We start from the raw sequence: 19,695 nt of genomic DNA, 5'->3' as shown, positions 1-19,695 counted from the left end.
TAATTTATATTTTGTATATCTAATATTAATATTTTGTAATAATTTATCAATAAAATCAGAATTTATAAATGGAAATAATTTTATATTTAAAATAAATATTTATATTTTTATATCAGTTAGCTATATAATTTAAATTATATTTCTTTAAAAGAAAATAAATAATAATGTAAATAAAAATATAATTTTCATACATTATATAAAATATATAACTTATATATATAAGTACATGTAACAATGTATATATAATATTATAATTTATTAATTAGTTTTTTTTTATCTTTTATTTAGATTTAAATTTATTTTATTTTTACATATTGTTTTATACTTTATCTACAAATAGATATTTAAAAGTATAAAATAATATTAATTAATTTTATTTAAAAAGGAAAGCTTTATAAGGTAAATATAAAATGAAATATGGATCTTTCCATTTAGTTTATTAATTATAATAACATCTAAAACAATTCTATTAAAGTGAATTTATTATTTAATGTTTTATTTATTTAATGATTAAAATATTAATTTCTAATAAAATTTTGTAATATAAAATTTATTTGTTTCAGACATAAATTTTATTCTTTTATTTAAACTGTTTTAATATTTTAAAATTGTTTTGATAATCTGATACTATTAGATTCTTATAATTGTTATGAAACAGAAGTATTAAACAAAATATCATTTGTTATTACAGAGAATAATGCATACAAATACTTTTAATATTTGAAAAAAATTAACATTTTATAATTATATTCTAAATAATGAGTATAATAATATCTCAAATTAAATATAAGAAGAAACTAAATAATATTTTTTCAATATGATTAGTTAGAATGAAAACGATATAAATTTCCATTTGACGTCAATAATAAATTAGTTTAAAATCGAGAATACCAATAGATTTTAATATTACTCTTGATTAATTTAAATAATTGTGGTTTATATTTTAAAATCCATTATTATTTTTTATTTAATTTATATTTCATTGTTTCAAAATCCAAATTTCTGTATTTCAGTTAATTATCAAAATGCTCAAAGAATTCTTTCATAAAAAAGAAGATAAGCTTGTCTTTGTAACACTGTTGTTTCATCGACTTCCGTTACTCTGAAAAATGAAATAAAATTTTAATCAAAATTAGGTACATAATAATAACTAATTAAATATTAGATTATATTAGAAAAATAATTTAATAATATAAAAGTAAAGTAAATGATATATGGTATATTTACATCATATATAAAATACAATATAATATATTATAATTTTATATTAAATATATATATATATATACACACACATACCTAGAATCCGAAACATGATACCATTTGCCAGGTGGTGGTTCTACTGTAGATGATGGGGATGCAGCTGCTTCTTCAATTTCAGATTCAGAACTTGAAGAATATGAATTTTCTTGTGTATTTTTAATATCTTTTGATGGTAAAAATGACCATCGAGGATCATCTGATGTTAATGGTAAACGTGACTAAAAAAGAATTTATTATTTTTTAAAAATCATTTTTATATTTATACTTAATGATTTTAATTATTTATTTTCTTTTACTTTAAGTATCCTCTTCAACAAGTAGTAATATAATTGCAAATTCACAAAATCGTCTTGATGAGGATAAAAATATACATATCTTTAAATCAATTGTAATAAAATGAGCAATTCTAAGGATTAAATATAATTTATTGAGAAAATTCTAATTATGACAATAGAAAATTTAAAAAATAGTTGTACTCTATATATATATATATATATACATATATATACATATATATATATATATTTTATAAATAAATTCTTCATATTTAGATAATTACCTTTATGTAAGCAACATAATGTCCACCATGAATAGTTCCGCTATGTTCAACAACGCCATACAGTGCATAAATTCTAGCTTTTTTATGATTTTTACATATAGGTGCTAGATCGAGTAGTATTGGAAATGAAACATGTCTTGTTACTTTTCGAAAATCTACTCGTTGAGCTTGAAATCGTTTTAAATGGAGAATCAGAACCGCAGGTACGCGAGAGATCAAATATTGCTTTGTACTTGGAGTGCATACCATTTTACAATTCTGTTTTATCTAATAATATGAACAATTTATAACACTTTATTATTAGATTCAAAACATTATAATTTTTTTTATATAATTATTTTAAATTATTTTTATATGTTTGAATATTTAACACACAATATTTGAATCATGAAAATTATAATATAAAGAATTTTAAAATATTATTTTTCTATTTTATATTATTAATTATTTTATTATTAAATATATATTAATTTTTAAATTAATTTAAAAAATAAAATTTTTTTATAGATTTTCTTAAATTTATAATTATATAGAATACCTTTTTTTCATTGGCAGTACAAGCTTCACAACTGACTTTGTTGCTACCACTCATCAATTCTAGAGCTGTAAATTGATTTAAACATGATTGTATTGAGCATTCTCCTTCCTTAGTTAGATATCTAGTAGGTGGCTGTTGAAGACTGCCACCAATACCTATTTTTGAAATTCCAGAAGTGATGTTATTGATTCCATTACTAATATCATTTGAATAGTCTTCTATTTTTCTTCTTGTTTTCCTATCAAAATAAATGCATTAAATCATTAAATTATATATTTTATAATTATACTACTTAAAAATATATTAATATTTATATAAATATATTATACTACATTAAAATATAATTTTTCAAAATAAAAAAAAAAATACATATTATATATATTTATATAATATATATTATAACATGCATATGTCTGATTATATGTTAATAGTATAAATATACATATAAAATAAAATATTTTTTATTTTTGTCAAATTTTTAAAAATTAAATTTAATTAAAAATATATAATATAGCAATATGTAATATAAAAAATAAATTAAAAATATTTTATTTTTCATATTATAAAATCATCTCATAAAAATAGAAACTATTTAAATATTAAAAATACTAAAAATTGAAAAAAGAATAAATTTTAATGATACCATTGATTACAAATAGATTCTTCTTGATCGATATGATTAACAGATTCTGTTAAATCAAGGCTAAATGTTGACAGTTTAGTATTTTCTATACTTTTATCATTTGCTAAAATAATTGTAGAACTTGTATTGTCTTTTGATATAACTGAATTGAAATTAATCGAAGGAACATCTGGACTTGTTAAATCTGAGGTCATTGCTAAAGAAGTAGATAAAGAAAATCCAGTTTGAATTCCACTTTCATTTTCAAGACTTTCAGAACTGTCTAATATATCTAAACCTTTTGTTTGTGATAAATTTGTTGAACATGCATTTGCTGAATTCGGACTATAAAGCAATTATTAAATTAATAATTTTATTTGATAAAATTAATTTATTCTATTATATTATTAATAATAATTAATAATACCTGGGCAATGAATTCGTATCAAAACGATTCAAAAGTTGTACTAAGGAAATATTATCTTTAGTACTAAGTTGTAAATAATTATCTAATGGTACTTCACTTATGGTTTCATTTGTTTTCATTGTATCAGTTGATGGAGAAGCAGGACTTGCTAAAGTAGATTGTTTTTCTGAACTATAGCCTGATTCACCAACTTCTGGAAGCAGGCCTTCTATCTCTGCATTATCTTCTACATCTGCATCACTTTCTTCTATAAAAAAAATTAAACATACTTATTAATTATAAGTAAACGAATATTCTATTTTTTTATAAAATATTTGAATTAATAATATGAGTTAATCATTTCCAAAAAATAATTCAAAATAATGTTTTTAAATCTTTAAATAACTTACCAGATTTAAGATTATTTTCTTCAACAATGTTATTCTTATTAGATATAAAATTATCATCTTGATGAATTTCTTGTTTTTTACTTTTTCGGTTTTTTCGAGCAGCTTTTTTTTCTTTTTTTAATTGATGTTTTGAAGGTACATGTGAAATATTATTTCCCATTATATCAAATGTATCTTCAAATCCATTGTTCTTCCTTCTTAAATAAATATATGTGTAATAAAATTATTCAGTTAGAAATATTATTTCGTTAAATAATATTTTATCTAAATATTATATAAATTCATTTTGATTATTTAATAATAAAAATAAATTCTATATTGATTATAAAAAACATATTAACATGTTTAAGTGAATATTCCTAACAAAATTAATAAAAATCTATCTATTATAATTATAATAAATATTATAAAATATAAAATATAATTTTAAAGTTCAATTTTTATAAATATACATAAAATATTTTAAATAATAAAATTAAATGACACATTTATATCTTTTTTGTTTTCTCATATTTCAAGAATGATTCTTACTTTAAAACTGGTGGTTGTGGTTTATCTGCCATAACTGGCAAACTGAGATCTAAGAAGGGTTCTGTATTCTGTGAAGTATGATGACAGTCAAGACATTCTAATGTAGAAACTAAAACCCCACGAAAAACAAGTTCTGCTCCAAGTAGTCTCGAATTGGCCTGATTTCCATAGAATTTTACACGAGATTTGAGGCTCTCTTCTACTCCTTCAGGATTAGTTTTCTCATTCAAACCGACTTCTTTCAAAATTATACTTTGATATCTCTAAAAAATTTTCATGTTTATTAATGAATATTATTAATAATGATCATTATTGAATTGATTAATGATTAAAACAAAGATTAATACTAAATTTTACAAATTAAATATAAACAATGCATGATAATAAATGATATTTATAAAGATATAATGATATATATAAATATTAATATACATATGTAGTAAAACTAAAAATATTATATATAAATTTATAAAATATTATAAATAAAATAAGTATACTTACTCTGAGATCTTCGTTTCGTACTATTTCTAGAAGATGTCTAAGAAGTTCATGCGAATCATGTTGTCCTCCATCCATACATTGCATCGTTTTTTTTTTAAATGAGTTTAACAATTCTGATGGACGATAAGATTGACGACCATCAGTATTTTGCATTTCCGTAAGCGTCTTGCATAAAATTGAGGTAAAACTACCCCAACCTTCCAAAGTACCTTCTATAGGTGGCTATAACAATAAAATTTAAATTTAAATACATATCATATAATTATCTATATAATTAAAAATAATTTATAATGAAATATGATTTATTTATTTTTATAGTTTTAAATAATTTAATTGATATAATATTAAGAATTATTTTTTATATAATATATAATATATATTTTTAAAATTAACTTACTAAATCAACTTCTTCAGAGTTATTAGAAAATTTATGTTTGCCACCTGGTAAAATGAATTTTTGTCCTGGAAGACGCAAATCATCAAGAACTTTTACTAAGAAAGGTGTTTGTGCCAAACATTGTAAAACTGCATTAAAAAAACAAGTATTTCCCAAATTCATTAAACCCTAAAATAAATTTGGAAATTTATTTTAATTACTTAAATTAATTTCTTTTATATTTATTAACATATTATATTTTATTATATTTTAAAGAAAAAAAAACATTTATATTTTATTTAATTTATTTTATATAAATTCATTAAAAAAAGTAAATAAAATTATAAATGTACATACCCCTACTTTAGGCAAATTATATAAATTTTTTTCTTTTTCTAGCTTATCTGTATCAGTTCTAGTTTCTTTTTGATATTGAGATACTGACATTTTAGTTTGCGATGAAGTGATAGAAGTGGTAGATCTTTTTATAAATTCTACTGTTTCTTGGAGTTTCTTTCTAAAAATTATAAATTGTTATTTAATTTAAAAATTTGATCAAAGAAAATAAAATATATAATATTTTTTTAATGATTAATTTAATTTAATTTTTAAATTATAATAAATATTTTTATTATTTTATTTTCTTTCTTAATATTATAATTGAAATTTTCAAAATAATCTCAAAATATGAACTAAAATAAATATCTAAATTATTTAATAATTTACACTTTAAAACATAATATATTTTAATTGCATTGACAATTAAATTTAACATTAATTCTTTAATTTTACTTTAATTTACTTTAATCAGAATTTTTATATCATAATACAAAAATATTATAGAATACAAAGTTTTATATTTATTTATATTAATTTAAATATAATTTAAAATTTAAATCCATACATATACATACCTACATCCAATATTAACTTTTGTTTCACATTGAAAACACCAAACACTCCAATAAAGACTCTCAACAACCATAACGTGACAATCACTATGTGGTTTTTTATAATGTTCTAAAGCATGTCCACATTCTTCTCTTCCACAACCTTGATGTCCACATTGTAAACAAATTAATATTGCTGAATTCATTATACATTCCTAAAATATTTTTGTCTGAATAATATTTCTTTCAGATTATTTTTTTAATTAACATTAATTAAATTAACAATCTAATTCATTTTAATTATTTGAATTTATACCTTTTCATTAGTTTTTGATGAATTATTTTTACATTTTTTACATATTGAACATTCTATACTAATTCCCATTTTATTAATACATTTCTTAATTTTATTAAAATTCACTGCCTTAGGAATATGAGGACATTTAATACCTATAAATAATAACATTTATAATCTTCACTTATAACATAAATATTATAAAAAAGAAATCAAGAATTTAATAAAAAATTATATAAAAAAAAATTACTTTATTTTCTTTTTTATTCTTCAATAATTTTGTATAATTAATTTAAAATATTCTTAATTTTTATCATTAATTTTAATTTCATGAACTAATAAATTTCTAATGAAAAGCTAAAACTAAATATTAAATCATTTATATAAACTATTAATGTTAAATTTATAACTAATAATTTAGTTATAATTTAATTATAAATTTAACATTTAACTATTATATTAAATCATTTCAAAATTTAATTGTATTATAATTTATTGATTAAATTTTTTAAAACATAAATTAATAACATAATATATTATAATTTAATTATTTAAAAAATATATAATTTTAATATAAAAAAATAAATAAAATCTCAAAATTGAAATATCTTAAGAAAATTAATTCTAACCTGTAGTATTTGATTCGTCACAAGAATCAGTTGAACCTTCACTTAATTCTCCATTTGCATCAGGTTGTCGATTACGTTTTTTACTCATCTTGATTTATTTCCTAACTACATTAAATACAATTGTCAATATTTATAAGTTTTATTACTTAATAGTTTGATAAACAAAAAAAACATGTGGAAATTACTTATACGATGTATTTTAGAAATTAGTTCATGATAACTTAAACAACTCCTAACATATAAATGTTACGTGTCGTTATAGTTTGTATAAATTCATTAAATAATTTTTTTAAATTCATTAATTTTTATAATAATTATTTAAAATAAACTAAAAATAAGTACTACAACAAAATATGCTGTCACAATTATTGTTGCTTGCACAATTTATATACTGCAGATTCACACAGTTACAAACTGTCGAAACTATAATATGAACAGGGCTAACAACTTAAATTAATTACTAAATTTAGTTTAACTTTATTGATATAGAATAATACAAATATTTTTAAATAAAAACAATAAGTACAAATTAAATTTATAATTTTAATTTTTATTTAAATATTTTCAATATTTTTAAAATATATTCATTTTTCTCATATATATATGTTAATTATATATTAATAAATTATATATATATATATATTTTTTTTTTTCACTAAGTCATAAGGAAACAAATCAAATCACATGATAGATGCTAAGATTTTAACTATTGGTTAATAAAATGTTAACATCAAGATAAGTTTTTATCATTTATTATTAAGCTATTATTATTATTATTATTATTATTATTATTATTATTATTATTATTATTATTATTATTATTTATTTTAAAGTTATCGTTCATTTAAATTTCATTTCATTCATTTAATATTAATAATATTAATAAACTGTAATGAACAATATATTTTAATCTTATATATATGTTTAAAAAAAAGTTATAAATTGAAATAAACGATTATATTTTATATGATGATATATAAATTATTAATAGATTATAAATCTTATATTTTTTGTTATAAAATTAATTTTTAATAGAAGTTTTTATTTTTTAAATACATATTTTTGTAAATATTTAATACATATTATTAAATTTTAAATTAATTAGAATGTTTCAGCAGTTATTATTTAAAAAAATATTTCCTTATATACCAAAATATTATTGGTTAAATCGAATAAATCAGATTTCAAGTGATTCAATAAAAGATGGGAATAATAATTGTGAACCAAAGACAAATGTATTTGAAAAAGTTCCTTTGCAAAATTCATATAAAAAACAAGAAGTATTGCATTTACTTGAAGAAGCTGCAACATTTGAAGATGCTAAAGATAAAAATTGGATGACAACTCCATATCCTAAGGATATTTCACTAAAAAAAGAAACAAAACCAAGTATTAATCCAAAAACTACTTCTATTTTATTATTTCCTGGTCAAGGAACTATCAAAGTTGGTATGATTAAAAAATACTTGAATTATTGTGGTACTAAGGAACTTTTTGAAATAGCCAATGAAATAATCAATTATAATTTATTGAAACTTTGTTTGGATGGTCCACAAGAAAAATTAAATAGAACTGAATTTAATCAAGCTGCTACAGTAATATCATCTTTAGCCGCTCTAGAAAAAATTAAAGTAGAAAAACCTGAAGTATTTGAAACTTGTGTTGCTACAGCTGGATATAGTATAGGAGAGATTACTGCTTTAATTCTCTCTGGTGTAATAACTTTTGAAGATGGAATACGATTAGCATGGACTAGAGGAAAAGCTATGCAATATGCTGCAGATAAAGTACCTCAAGGAATGTTATCTGTTGTTTGTACACCAAAAACAAAACTTTCAGAAGTTTGTCAAGAAGCAAAAAAGTGGGCAATGAACATAGGTATTGAAAAACCAATATGCAGGTAATGTTTTAAATTCAAATTATAATATTTAATAATTATATAATTTAATATATAACATTAATTATATAATTAACTGTTTTTAGAATTGCTATTTTTTTATGTACAGAAAGAAAAATAATAGCAGGAAATATAGAAACATTAGAATATATTGAAAAAAATAAAACACAATTTAATTTAAAAAATGTATCTAGATTACCTGTATCTGGAGCTTTTCATACACCATTGATGGAACCTGCTATAAAATCAGTTTTTCAAATGTTAAATTCCATAAAAATAAATGAACCTAGATGTACAGTATATTCCAATTATAGAGGTTTGCCATATAATAATTTACGATATGTGAAAAAATATATATTGAAACAAATTGTCTCACCAGTTAAATGGGAACAGTGTTTACAAAATATATATAATAGACCTAAGGGAACATTATTTCCAGAAACATATGATGTAGGATCAGAAGGAAGAATGAGAACTATTTTAAAATTCATTAATGCAAAAGCAAGTAGATCATGTACAGTAATTTAATTTATAATTGCTAAGATCAGATTTTAAATATACATTTTTTACTTAATTCTTTTGTCTTATTTATTATAAACATGTATAGAATATTACAAAAAATAAAAATAAATTTGAAATAATTAAAAGATATTATATTTACATAATAGTAAAAAAATATCATTTATTTTAAAATTATTTATTATTTTATTTCTGCTATTATTTTTATATTATATACATATATATATATATAATATATATACAATAATATATATACATAATAAATTATTTTTTTAATTATTAAAATTAACAAAAATTAACAAGAATATTTTTGATTTGATAAATAATTATAAAATATTTGAATTTTTTTTTCAATTATAAAAACTACTTTATTAATATACTTTTTTTACAAGTATGCTATTGTTATTGCATATTCAAAAATAATATCAGAAATATCATGAAAAATGATTTTATCTCTTTTTTAATGTAAATATCAAATAATATCAAATAGTTTAGAATTTGTTATTTCACTTTGTCAAAATATTATCATTACATAATTTCAATTTTACATTTAAATCTTATTATTTAAATTATTAATATATATGTATGTAAACCAAAAAAATTTAATATTTAATATTATGTTAAAATTATATTATTTATGTAATGATATGTAAATATATCAAATGAATTTTTTCTTCATATAATTTATTATTTTTATTTATTTAATAAATATTTTATTTTTATTATTATTCTCGAATTATTATTTATTTATTAAATAAATAATTTTATTCGAGATATATAACTAGAATTATTTGGATAATGATAAAAATATTACTTATATGATTTATGAGACAAAATGAAAGAGTTTTGGAACACAGATATATATATATACAACATATATAGCGTTTTGTATACTTGTAAGAAAACGCGGCATGAAACTGAAATTGTAATTTTTTGATAACGTAAAAACATTCAGCATTATCATGAAACTAGTAAGGTAAATTAATTTATTTATAATAATTTATTAAGAAATAGTAAATATTTATATGAAATTAAAATTTTATGAAAAATTAATCAAATTTATAAAAATTGCGATTAATATTATATTATGTGATGTCAAAAATTTTTGTTATAAAGTATGAAATAATTGCTAAAAAATTTCAGATTTTTAATGAAACTCAGTCATGAGACTGTAACGATAGAATTAAAAAATGGTACTCAAGTACATGGTACTATTACCGGTAAGTCAGCATAACCTATAAAAAATTTATGTGTTTATATTTTTCATAAAATATAAGCTTATGTGTTCACTTGTAGGAGTAGATGTGGCAATGAACACGCATTTGAAGACTGTAAAAATGACAATAAAAAATAGGGATCCTGTACAATTAGATACATTAAGTTTACGAGGCAATAATATAAGGTATTATATATTACCAGATTCATTACCACTTGAAACGTTACTCATAGATGACACACCAAAAGCAAAAGCAAAAAAGAAAGAAGCTGCACGAGGTTTGTATATATATAAAATTATTTTTTATTATATTATAATCAATATAAGTTGTAAACATTTTACATATTTGTAAAAAAATAAATAATTTATTTGAGAAGTGATTTTGAATAAAAAATATATCTTAAATGAAACTTGTTTATATTTATATTATTTTTAGGAGCAGTACGTGGTCGAGGTCGAGGAGGTCGCGGTACTAGAGGAGGTCGAGGGGGTCGTGGAAGAGGAAGGGGTAGACGATAATCAGACGATATATATTATTATTGTAATAAATCTGGTTGAAATAATTAATTACAAAAATTTTTTTCATCTCAAAAAAATATTCGCATAATGTATTATCATATAATACGAAAATAATTCAATGAAATATATTGCTTTTGTAACTCATCAGAACTTTTAACTATTATATCTCTTAATAGAAATTATTTTTCATTATTATTTTAAAATATATCAAAAAGTTGTATAATTTTTCCATACAGTTTTGTATTTGCTATTATTTTATGATTTTTTATTGTATATTCACATTATAGATTCACAAATGTTAAAAATCAAATATATCAAATAATAGAATTATTTGTCATTATGTATAAGAATACAAAATATTTAAGATAGGAAATCAATTATTATTTTCTCACATTTTATTATATATTATTTTAAAGAACGATACTATTTGAATAACAAACTGAAATAATAAACTGAATAGTTCAGAAATATGTACTATGAATTAAATTTTGATATTTGAATGCAATATTTTTAATAGGACTATATTTATTAATAAACAAAAAGCATATAATAAAAAAATTTATTTATAAAAAATTTTATTTATCAGGTTTAGAAAAAAAAAATTAGAAATTAATTCTAAATCTATATTGAATAGAAGAATAATATATTGATATATATATTAATATATATTCTCTTTTTTTCAAAAAGATATATATAAGAGATATTTTCAGTAAATTTAAGAGTAGAGAAATTCATAAATATTCAACATATACAAAACATAATTTTGAAATTTTTTTAGAAATGTAAGGTTAGGTTACAAAGTTGTCATAGTTATTTGAAATCGTGGAAAGTATACGCTCTAGGTTATTCATTTATTATTAATTTAAAAACAAAATCGTCGAAATATATATAAGTGAATTTGCGAACAAAACTGCGTGTTGTTCATACCTATAAATAAGCTTGACAGTAAAGAAATAAGTAGTGATGTTACAATTTTGTCAAATTTTTAAAGAACATGTATCTGTATATATGATTAAATCATCGAATGTAAATAAAACCACGTGATCAAAACTTAAAAAAGTTGAAGTTAAATTTACAATCTTAAAATATGAAACAAAAAGTTATTTTTTTTATATATTAATTTATACAGAATTATTTGTTTTTTTATTATATTCTCTTACATTGTTGTATTTTTACGATTTTTTATGAGTATTTATATTTTTTTTATAATAAAGCATGTTTTTTATAATCTATCTTAAATTTTTATTTTTTAAATGTTTTCTTACTTTTCGACGATTCATATAATAAAAATATTATATTACAAATTCTATAAAAATTTATCTGAATTTATAATATTAAAATATAAAGTTATTCTATATATTCAAAGATAAATAATTAAAAAAAAACAAATGGATAGGTAGAAATATAAATTAATTAGAAATAAAAATTTAAACAGAATTTTAAAGTGATAAATAAATAAGTTTTATTGAAAAAAAAAACGTAAAAACATATATAAATGAATTTTTATGCACAAATCACTTATAACAAAAAAAAAAAAATTCATCATAAATTAATATGAATCGAACTTTTCTTCTCAAATAAAATTGTATTTTCTCCGAAACGTATATAAGTAAATTATATTTATACAATTTATAACGTCACTCTGCTTGGAGAATTTATGATACATATAAAAGATTATTAATAGATGTTCAATATATTCATCATTACAATACATGTGCAATATGTATCATACATCATTAAATAGAAAACGTAAAATGCTACATATTAGGTTTCAAATGTGTTCAGTATTAGTCATACATTAATTTTAGAAAATATACATATACATATGTATATGTATTTCATATCAAGTTTTAAGTTTGCACACAATTTTGTAAGTTACACGTGTTTAATATTAAAACATTTTCTGATAATATATTGTTTTCGAACATAAAAAATAGATCTCTCTAAATTTATGAAAATTTGATTTATTAAATTTGTTAATAACATATAATGCATTATAAATGCTACTTTATTTCTATTATTAATATTAATACTTAAAGAGCAGAATTGACTGGTAATAAGATATGATTATATTTTGAATTTTAAGCGTGTTTGTTTTATTAATTATTAAAAATCTATGAAAATATTAAATCATATGTATTTGATATTATTGTATCACGTAAGATTTAGAGATACAAGTGATAGCAAATAAATGATAATGATACATTTGAAAAAATAATTTTTTCATAATTTACTATATATTATTCGGATCTCTAATAATATTACAAATTATTGTGAAAAATAAATATGTAATAAAGATAAAAAAATGAAAAATGTTAATAAATATTTCTTATATTAAATATTGGTAAATTAGTAGAAAATAGATATTAGACGAAAGAAATATAACTATAAAGAAGAAGGGGTAGATCTCGGAGTGGGAAATAACGAGCGTTGCAACGTCTGCGAGAGTCGTGTCGCTACTTCCGAGGAAATAACATCTTATAGGATACTTTGTAAGTTCAGGTACAAAATACTATGATTTTATCATGCTATTATTTGATTAAAATTTTTTTGCATTTATATATACTTGCATATATATCCGTTAAAATGGACAATAATAGATCAATATTAAATTAATTTATTTGAATAATATTTAAATATCATTCTGAGCATTATTTCGAATGAAGAGATCAATATTTTAATTAAAAAAGTGAAGAATAGCGCGGATAGAAAAATAATTTCATATTCAATAATTATAATATTCATTTCACAATATTGATGTTAATATATCATTACAATTTATAACAGCAGTTTATTAATTTATCTTAAAATTTTGATTTGTTACAAATCTAATAAATATATAACCAGAAAATATGAGAAAACAGAAAAGTTATTTTCACTTGTTAATTCCGATTATTTCTTTTTTATCATCTAATTATTATTTATCATTATTATGTTATTATTACGTTTATTTATTTATTTATTTTCATGATTTCTCTACCATATTATTTACCTTTTAATAAATAAGTTATATTTTTGTTTTTACTATTATAAACGTGGATTCATATTTTTTTTATTTTTTTTTGATATCACTTATTTTTACAATTCACTTTACTTTCTTTGATAATTTTATATTGTAATTTTAATTTTTTGATTAATATATTAACATTTATATAACATTTTATACATCAAGTTATAATATATTTACGTTGTAAATTTAATACAAACATGCATTAGAATCAATTATTCGTTAATATGAAATATTTATATTCGATAATTATGCAAAATAATTTAAATCAAAATGATTTTGAAATTGATATCATCATTTTAACACTATGTCTGCAAGCTAAATTTGGTAGTTCTTACGTAACGTGTTAACGAACGCACACTCTGAATATATCTACTATTCATTTCAAATTGAATTTCATCAAAACAAATATCAACAAACAATAATAATGGAATTAAAAATGAAAATAAGGATGAAAATAAAACGAAATTATACTATTCATTATATTTCGATGGTTTTCAATGTTTTTAATATTTTTTTTATTTGTGCTAATTATTTTAATATTCTTTAAAATAACAAAATATTAATTAAATTTTTTTTGGAATATATTATGGGAATATATATTTGGAATAATTTAATATTTCACATTATAATTGCTAAAAAGTATAAATATTTTTCATAATTTATTGAATCTCGCTGATAGATTAAATTTATTTATTGCACATAATTATAAATAATTTAGTATTTTCCGTATTATTTGAAAAAAGATACATTTACTTTATGATTATTATTAGATAATAGTATAATTATATATTTTTATTAAATAAATAAAATTTTTTAAATAGTAACAAACAGATTGTGTGGACTTAGCATGAACATTGTTCACGATGTTGCATAAATTATCGATAATAACATCATTTTTTTCGTAATTTTACGTTTTAATTGTTTCACTTTTTTTTCTATCATTATCAAGCATGCATTAAAAATATTTTTGAGAATCGATTATATTTGATCAGATGCAACACATTAAAAAATCTCGAATCCTATTTTGTTTTAAATGCAAAAACGATTTATTTTTTTGAAAAATAATAATATATTGGATTATCTGTTTGATGATATTTGTTTATAATTTCAATTCAATTATTTTTGATTTTATTTATATATATATTTTTTACTGATCGATGTTGCTTCTATAATATTATGATAATACTGTTAATAAATTATATGTATAATTAATATTTAAAATTTAAAAATCATATTTGATATATTACATTTAAATATTCAATATTTTTATTCAACAAATATAACAATATAGCAATATAGCATAATACGACAGAACAATTTTATAATGACTAATCATAATAATAAGAATTTGAAGCATACGTTAGTAAAGAATACATATTACGGTATATCAATTATATCGAAAGATGGAATTTCCTTCTTCAAATGAAACGGAAATTTAATTTAATTAGTGAATTAATTTTTTTACTTTTATACATAATATATATGTACGTATATCTATATAAAAGATTATATGCATAAGTATATAGACAGATAGAAATACAAAGAAGAGAAGAAGATAAAAGTACAAGTACGAGAAAAAAGAAGAAAAAAAAAGAACAATAGGGTCAAATGTACTTTGTAATTGGAGGCGGTTGTCCGGGACTTGAGAGTACTGTGTGCCAGTTTAGTTCACGGACACCAAATTAGACACGGTCTATTTTTGAACAACTTATAGTTGCTTGTTCCAATTTACTGATTACTCATAGGAACTGTATAGCAAAATTAAATGAGGGATATTTAATGTTTTGTGAAATTGTTTTCACTTAAAAATCCTTCGATACGCGTGAAGAGGCGAAATAGCAAAAGGAAACGATTTCTTCCATTCGAAATTATTACACGATCATCTCAAACAGATCGATCGATCTTTTTTAAATAATTAAGACATTGTATTAATTTTATCTATCGATCAATTTATTAGTAATTATTATAATATTTTTAGTAATTCCAATTTTTTTCTCCTCAATTTTATTACACCATCAAAGGATTTGAATTGGGAATAAATCGATCTTTAAAATCGTATTTATAATAACACTTAATTTATGATAAATAAATTGGGAATTTCAGGTAGCGAGGAAGAAGTAATTATATTAAGAATGTCAAGACCAATCCTTAGCAGACCGCGCACGCGCGTGTATGGATGCAACTATGACAAAGGGGAATCATATTATAAGCCAATGGTCGATCACTTGGATCGAAAGTATAGCTCACGACCACTTTTCTCCGAACCAAGAAGTTCGTTGGCTGACGAGATTGCAGCCCGACGAGGTGACATCGGTAACATCTTCAGTCGTTTTCCAAAATGGTTTTAAGGAGTGAACTTATTATCCCATTTCCCTTTTTTCTCCCCTCCCCCCTTAACTATTACTATATCCGTAGTCGGTAACTTTTTTTCCGTTGTCGGTAAGAAAAATGCTGGATTATTTTTTGGCATGTATCCAATCCAATCCCTATGTGAAACGAATGTATCGTTTTATATATATCTGCTGTTACAGCCGAAACACGAAAAAAAGAAAGAAAAAAAAAAATAACGAAATTTTATTCAACGACCAACAATAAGAAAACACCAATAACAAAATAATAAAATAAAATCACAATGACATAAAGCTGCATCGTCTAATGATTTATTATATCCTATATGACACGAAGATACTTTCATACTTTCTCGTATCATTTCACATTCCATTCCAGATGTCATTTCTGCAATGGTTCCGTAAAATATATGTAGCTTCAAGTATCTCTTAATCTTTAATCTCTTTCCTATTATTGAACACAATTATTATTATTACAATTCCTCGAAATACTTGAATATTTGAAACGTTATAAAAAATAAATATTTACTTACATATTTACCATTATCCGAGGATAACACGGTCGAAAAGTTGTCTCTCTTTGCATATATGTATACATACATGTAAATTGAGAAATTTTTACACGACAAATTTTCAGTCTATGAAAACAAATTAATCAAAAAAAGAATGTACGATATATATGTTTCCTTAACAGTGTGCACATTTTGAGATGTCCGTTTTTACAGGCACGCGTGACCTCTCCGCCCCCCGCAACAGTCCCCTTGGACGTGACCTTGACCTTGAATTAGATCCTTCCATCCGCTGCCCACAATTGCCCGCACAATTACCCTCGTTGGCCGTTGCCGACAACTTGTTCCCCGAAGACGAGGATGTTGTCTACGACAGCCGTGGGCAGCGTAGTCGGCGCCGATTCGCCGAGAATTTCGCCAACGACGTCGCGGCGACGACGCAACATTTGAAAGCGAAACTGGCCGCGATCGGGTTGGAGGACGAGGTCGACGCCGTGTTGGGGAGAACGCGACGCGTACGCCAAGAGCAGGAGACTGGTCTCGACGCGAGGAGGTGCGATCTGCGGGATGTCAAGTCGATCGGCGGCGAGGAGGCGGAGACGAGGACGTTCAAAAGGCGCTCCAAGCTGTTCGACGAGGGAGACCGTTCGGAGGAGAGCAGGCCGGTGCTCGCCAAGTGGTCGAAATTGATGGACGAGAGCGAGGACTCGGGCGCGGCGACGAGGGCCAGACAGACGAAAGCCCGTTTGAGCGATCTCGAGTCCGAGATGGAGGAGCTTGCCGAGAGGCAGGCGAAAAGGGAGCGCAGGGCAGCTGCCCTGAGAGCGTTGATCAATGAAAACACCGCGGACACGGAAAGTCTTCGGGAGCAGTCTGTCGTTAGCAAAAAGGTTTCGATCCGTGAGCGTGCCGAGAAACACGTCGCCTTTTGAGTAGCTGAAATAAGAGTAAATATTTATGACCCATCCATGTGAATCTCCCTTACCTGTTTATCATTATTTTTAAATGTATACTATCTTCTTTTCGATCGACGCTCCTAATGATCCTACGGATATTCTTTGTATGTACATATCGATCATCCCTTTCTTGCATTGTATCTGTACAAAGTGTAGTGGGGCATTAGTTGGAAATACGGTTTTAATTATCGGTTATTTTATATATATTCGATTGTAATGTATAATAGATTCTTTATATGTTATCACACACGTGTATATACACGGAGTAACTTTTACTTTACGCTTTTACTTTATTGAAAGAAGATATTTCTTGTTTAAGTTTGAAAAGGTTGTTAAAAATACTATCTAAGTAAAGGATTAATTTTATTTATATACTTTTATCGTTGTTAGGCTTGTTAGGGTTCAAATTGCAATAAAATAAGAAAGACATTTTCTTAATGTTATTGTATGTATGCATTCTTCTTATTTGTAAATAAATATTGTTCTTCATTTGTGCCACGACACGTTTGCATGTTGTATAATTATTCATAATTGAATTCCTCTTCTCTCTTTTTTTAATTTTCTCTTTATTTTACCTTCTAATATAACTTCAACCAAAGATCCACACGATCGACAACGTCTCGAAGCATACAATCATCGCAGTCATCCGTACGTTTCTACTTTCACATTTAAATACCGAATATTTACATTTATTAGTATTTTCTTTCACAAGAAATTTTTTAAAAAATTTTTGGATTTACGGAATGAACGATAGAATCTCGAAGGGGATATCAATTTTTTTTTTAATAAGATTGAAATTTCAAATTTTAGGTTCTCACAATCCATCGGGATATCGTAATGACTTTTTAGATGATTTGGATTACATATACGATCGAGCAATCGAGGACGATTTCGAGGATGATTTCGTTACCAGTCAACGGCGTTACAAGGAACGAGCTTCTGCCGCATTTGCCGAAGACATGGCCGAATTGAGGCGCAAACGGAGGGACATGCAGGTTATATTTGCACCCAGAATACGCGTATAGTTGATAGAAATATATTTATCACTGAAAAGAGGTGTCCTGAAAGAGCTAGAAAATATATATATATGCATCTTGTTAAAATTCTCGAATTGAAATCTTTGCAGGATCGTATATTCGATGTGATCGATTTGAACGCAGAAATCGAGAAAGCCAGGAATACTCTGGAACAGGCGGACATCATTTTCCAGCGACACGCAACGAAATTTGATAATACGGAGAATTATGACGACATGAGATTAAAGAAATTCCCCAATTTAGAGGCCTTGTCAGAGAAACCAGCGCCGAAAACCATAAAATTTGTGAAAATGCCTAATGTGAATATAGAACCGTGTGTGCCTGTAAAACCAAGACAAGAGAAGATTAATAATTTGTCAATAGAGCCGAGTGAGATTGCGGATCCTTTGAATACCATTACATTGTTGCCACTGAAAAGAAAATTCTCGAACAAAAAGAAAAGCGTCTCGTTTTGAAAAAATTAATCAGTGAATATTTTAAGACATTATTGTACGATAAAAAGAAAATAAAAATGTACCCACCACGTCGTTTAATATCGTTATTTCAATAAAACGGAAAATGTTTCGTCAGAGTTTACGATTTCACATTTTTATTCGTTATTTTCCCTCCTGTTTCATTTCAATTTATCCTAACATACGATGTGCTACGCTTTCTTTTGTGCGAT

The 19,695-nt window shown here is 23.0% G+C and overlaps 4 protein-coding genes across 10 annotated transcripts; 3 read left to right on the top strand and 1 right to left on the bottom strand.

Annotated features, from left to right (window-relative positions):
- Positions 1-420: 420 nt before the first annotated feature.
- LOC107997834 (ubiquitin carboxyl-terminal hydrolase 16/45) lies at positions 421-17,202 on the bottom strand. 4 transcript variants are annotated; one of them, XM_062075305.1, is made up of 15 exons: positions 17,063-17,202; positions 7,021-7,125; positions 6,413-6,546; positions 6,121-6,311; positions 5,564-5,723; positions 5,228-5,395; positions 4,831-5,052; positions 4,330-4,592; positions 3,799-3,995; positions 3,410-3,656; positions 3,004-3,327; positions 2,361-2,598; positions 1,823-2,089; positions 1,300-1,481; positions 421-1,102 (listed from the first exon to the last, which is right to left on the bottom strand). In XM_062075305.1, exons 2-15 carry the CDS (start codon positions 7,106-7,108, stop codon positions 1,030-1,032), a joined length of 2,754 nt encoding a protein of 917 aa, XP_061931289.1. In that variant the 5' UTR covers positions 7,109-7,125; positions 17,063-17,202; the 3' UTR covers positions 421-1,029. The 4 variants fall into 4 exon arrangements, with proteins under 4 accessions (XP_061931289.1, XP_061931290.1, XP_061931288.1 ...); XM_062075306.1 differs by having other exon boundaries at positions 3,799-3,992; XM_062075304.1 differs by lacking the exon at positions 17,063-17,202 and adding an exon at positions 7,206-7,425.
- On the top strand, positions 7,679-9,491 carry LOC107997835 (probable malonyl-CoA-acyl carrier protein transacylase, mitochondrial). The gene is made up of 2 exons (XM_017056715.3): positions 7,679-8,920; positions 9,004-9,491. Exons 1-2 carry the CDS (start codon positions 8,127-8,129, stop codon positions 9,443-9,445), a joined length of 1,236 nt encoding a protein of 411 aa, XP_016912204.1. The 5' UTR covers positions 7,679-8,126; the 3' UTR covers positions 9,446-9,491.
- Positions 9,644-11,315, top strand: LOC107997839 (probable small nuclear ribonucleoprotein Sm D1). Its single transcript, XM_017056723.3, has 4 exons — positions 9,644-10,412; positions 10,580-10,656; positions 10,733-10,930; positions 11,089-11,315. Exons 1-4 carry the CDS (start codon positions 10,399-10,401, stop codon positions 11,169-11,171), a joined length of 372 nt encoding a protein of 123 aa, XP_016912212.1. The 5' UTR covers positions 9,644-10,398; the 3' UTR covers positions 11,172-11,315.
- LOC107997836 (uncharacterized) lies at positions 13,513-19,602 on the top strand. 4 transcript variants are annotated; one of them, XM_062075312.1, is made up of 4 exons: positions 13,513-13,663; positions 16,285-16,494; positions 18,805-18,989; positions 19,121-19,602. In XM_062075312.1, the coding sequence occupies exons 2-4, from the start codon at positions 16,314-16,316 to the stop codon at positions 19,484-19,486; spliced, it is 732 nt and encodes a 243-aa protein (XP_061931296.1). In that variant the 5' UTR covers positions 13,513-13,663; positions 16,285-16,313; the 3' UTR covers positions 19,487-19,602. The 4 variants fall into 4 exon arrangements, with proteins under 4 accessions (XP_061931296.1, XP_016912207.2, XP_016912208.2 ...); XM_017056719.3 differs by having other exon boundaries at positions 13,520-13,673; XM_017056718.3 differs by lacking the exons at positions 18,805-18,989; positions 19,121-19,602 and adding an exon at positions 17,255-18,497.
- Positions 19,603-19,695: the final 93 nt, after the last annotated feature.

The sequence above is a fragment of the Apis cerana genome, linkage group LG5 (genome assembly GCF_029169275.1).
Source record: "Apis cerana isolate GH-2021 linkage group LG5, AcerK_1.0, whole genome shotgun sequence".
NCBI classification, from domain to species: domain Eukaryota; kingdom Metazoa; phylum Arthropoda; class Insecta; order Hymenoptera; family Apidae; genus Apis; species Apis cerana.
This window is presented reverse-complemented; position numbering and strand designations above follow the sequence as displayed.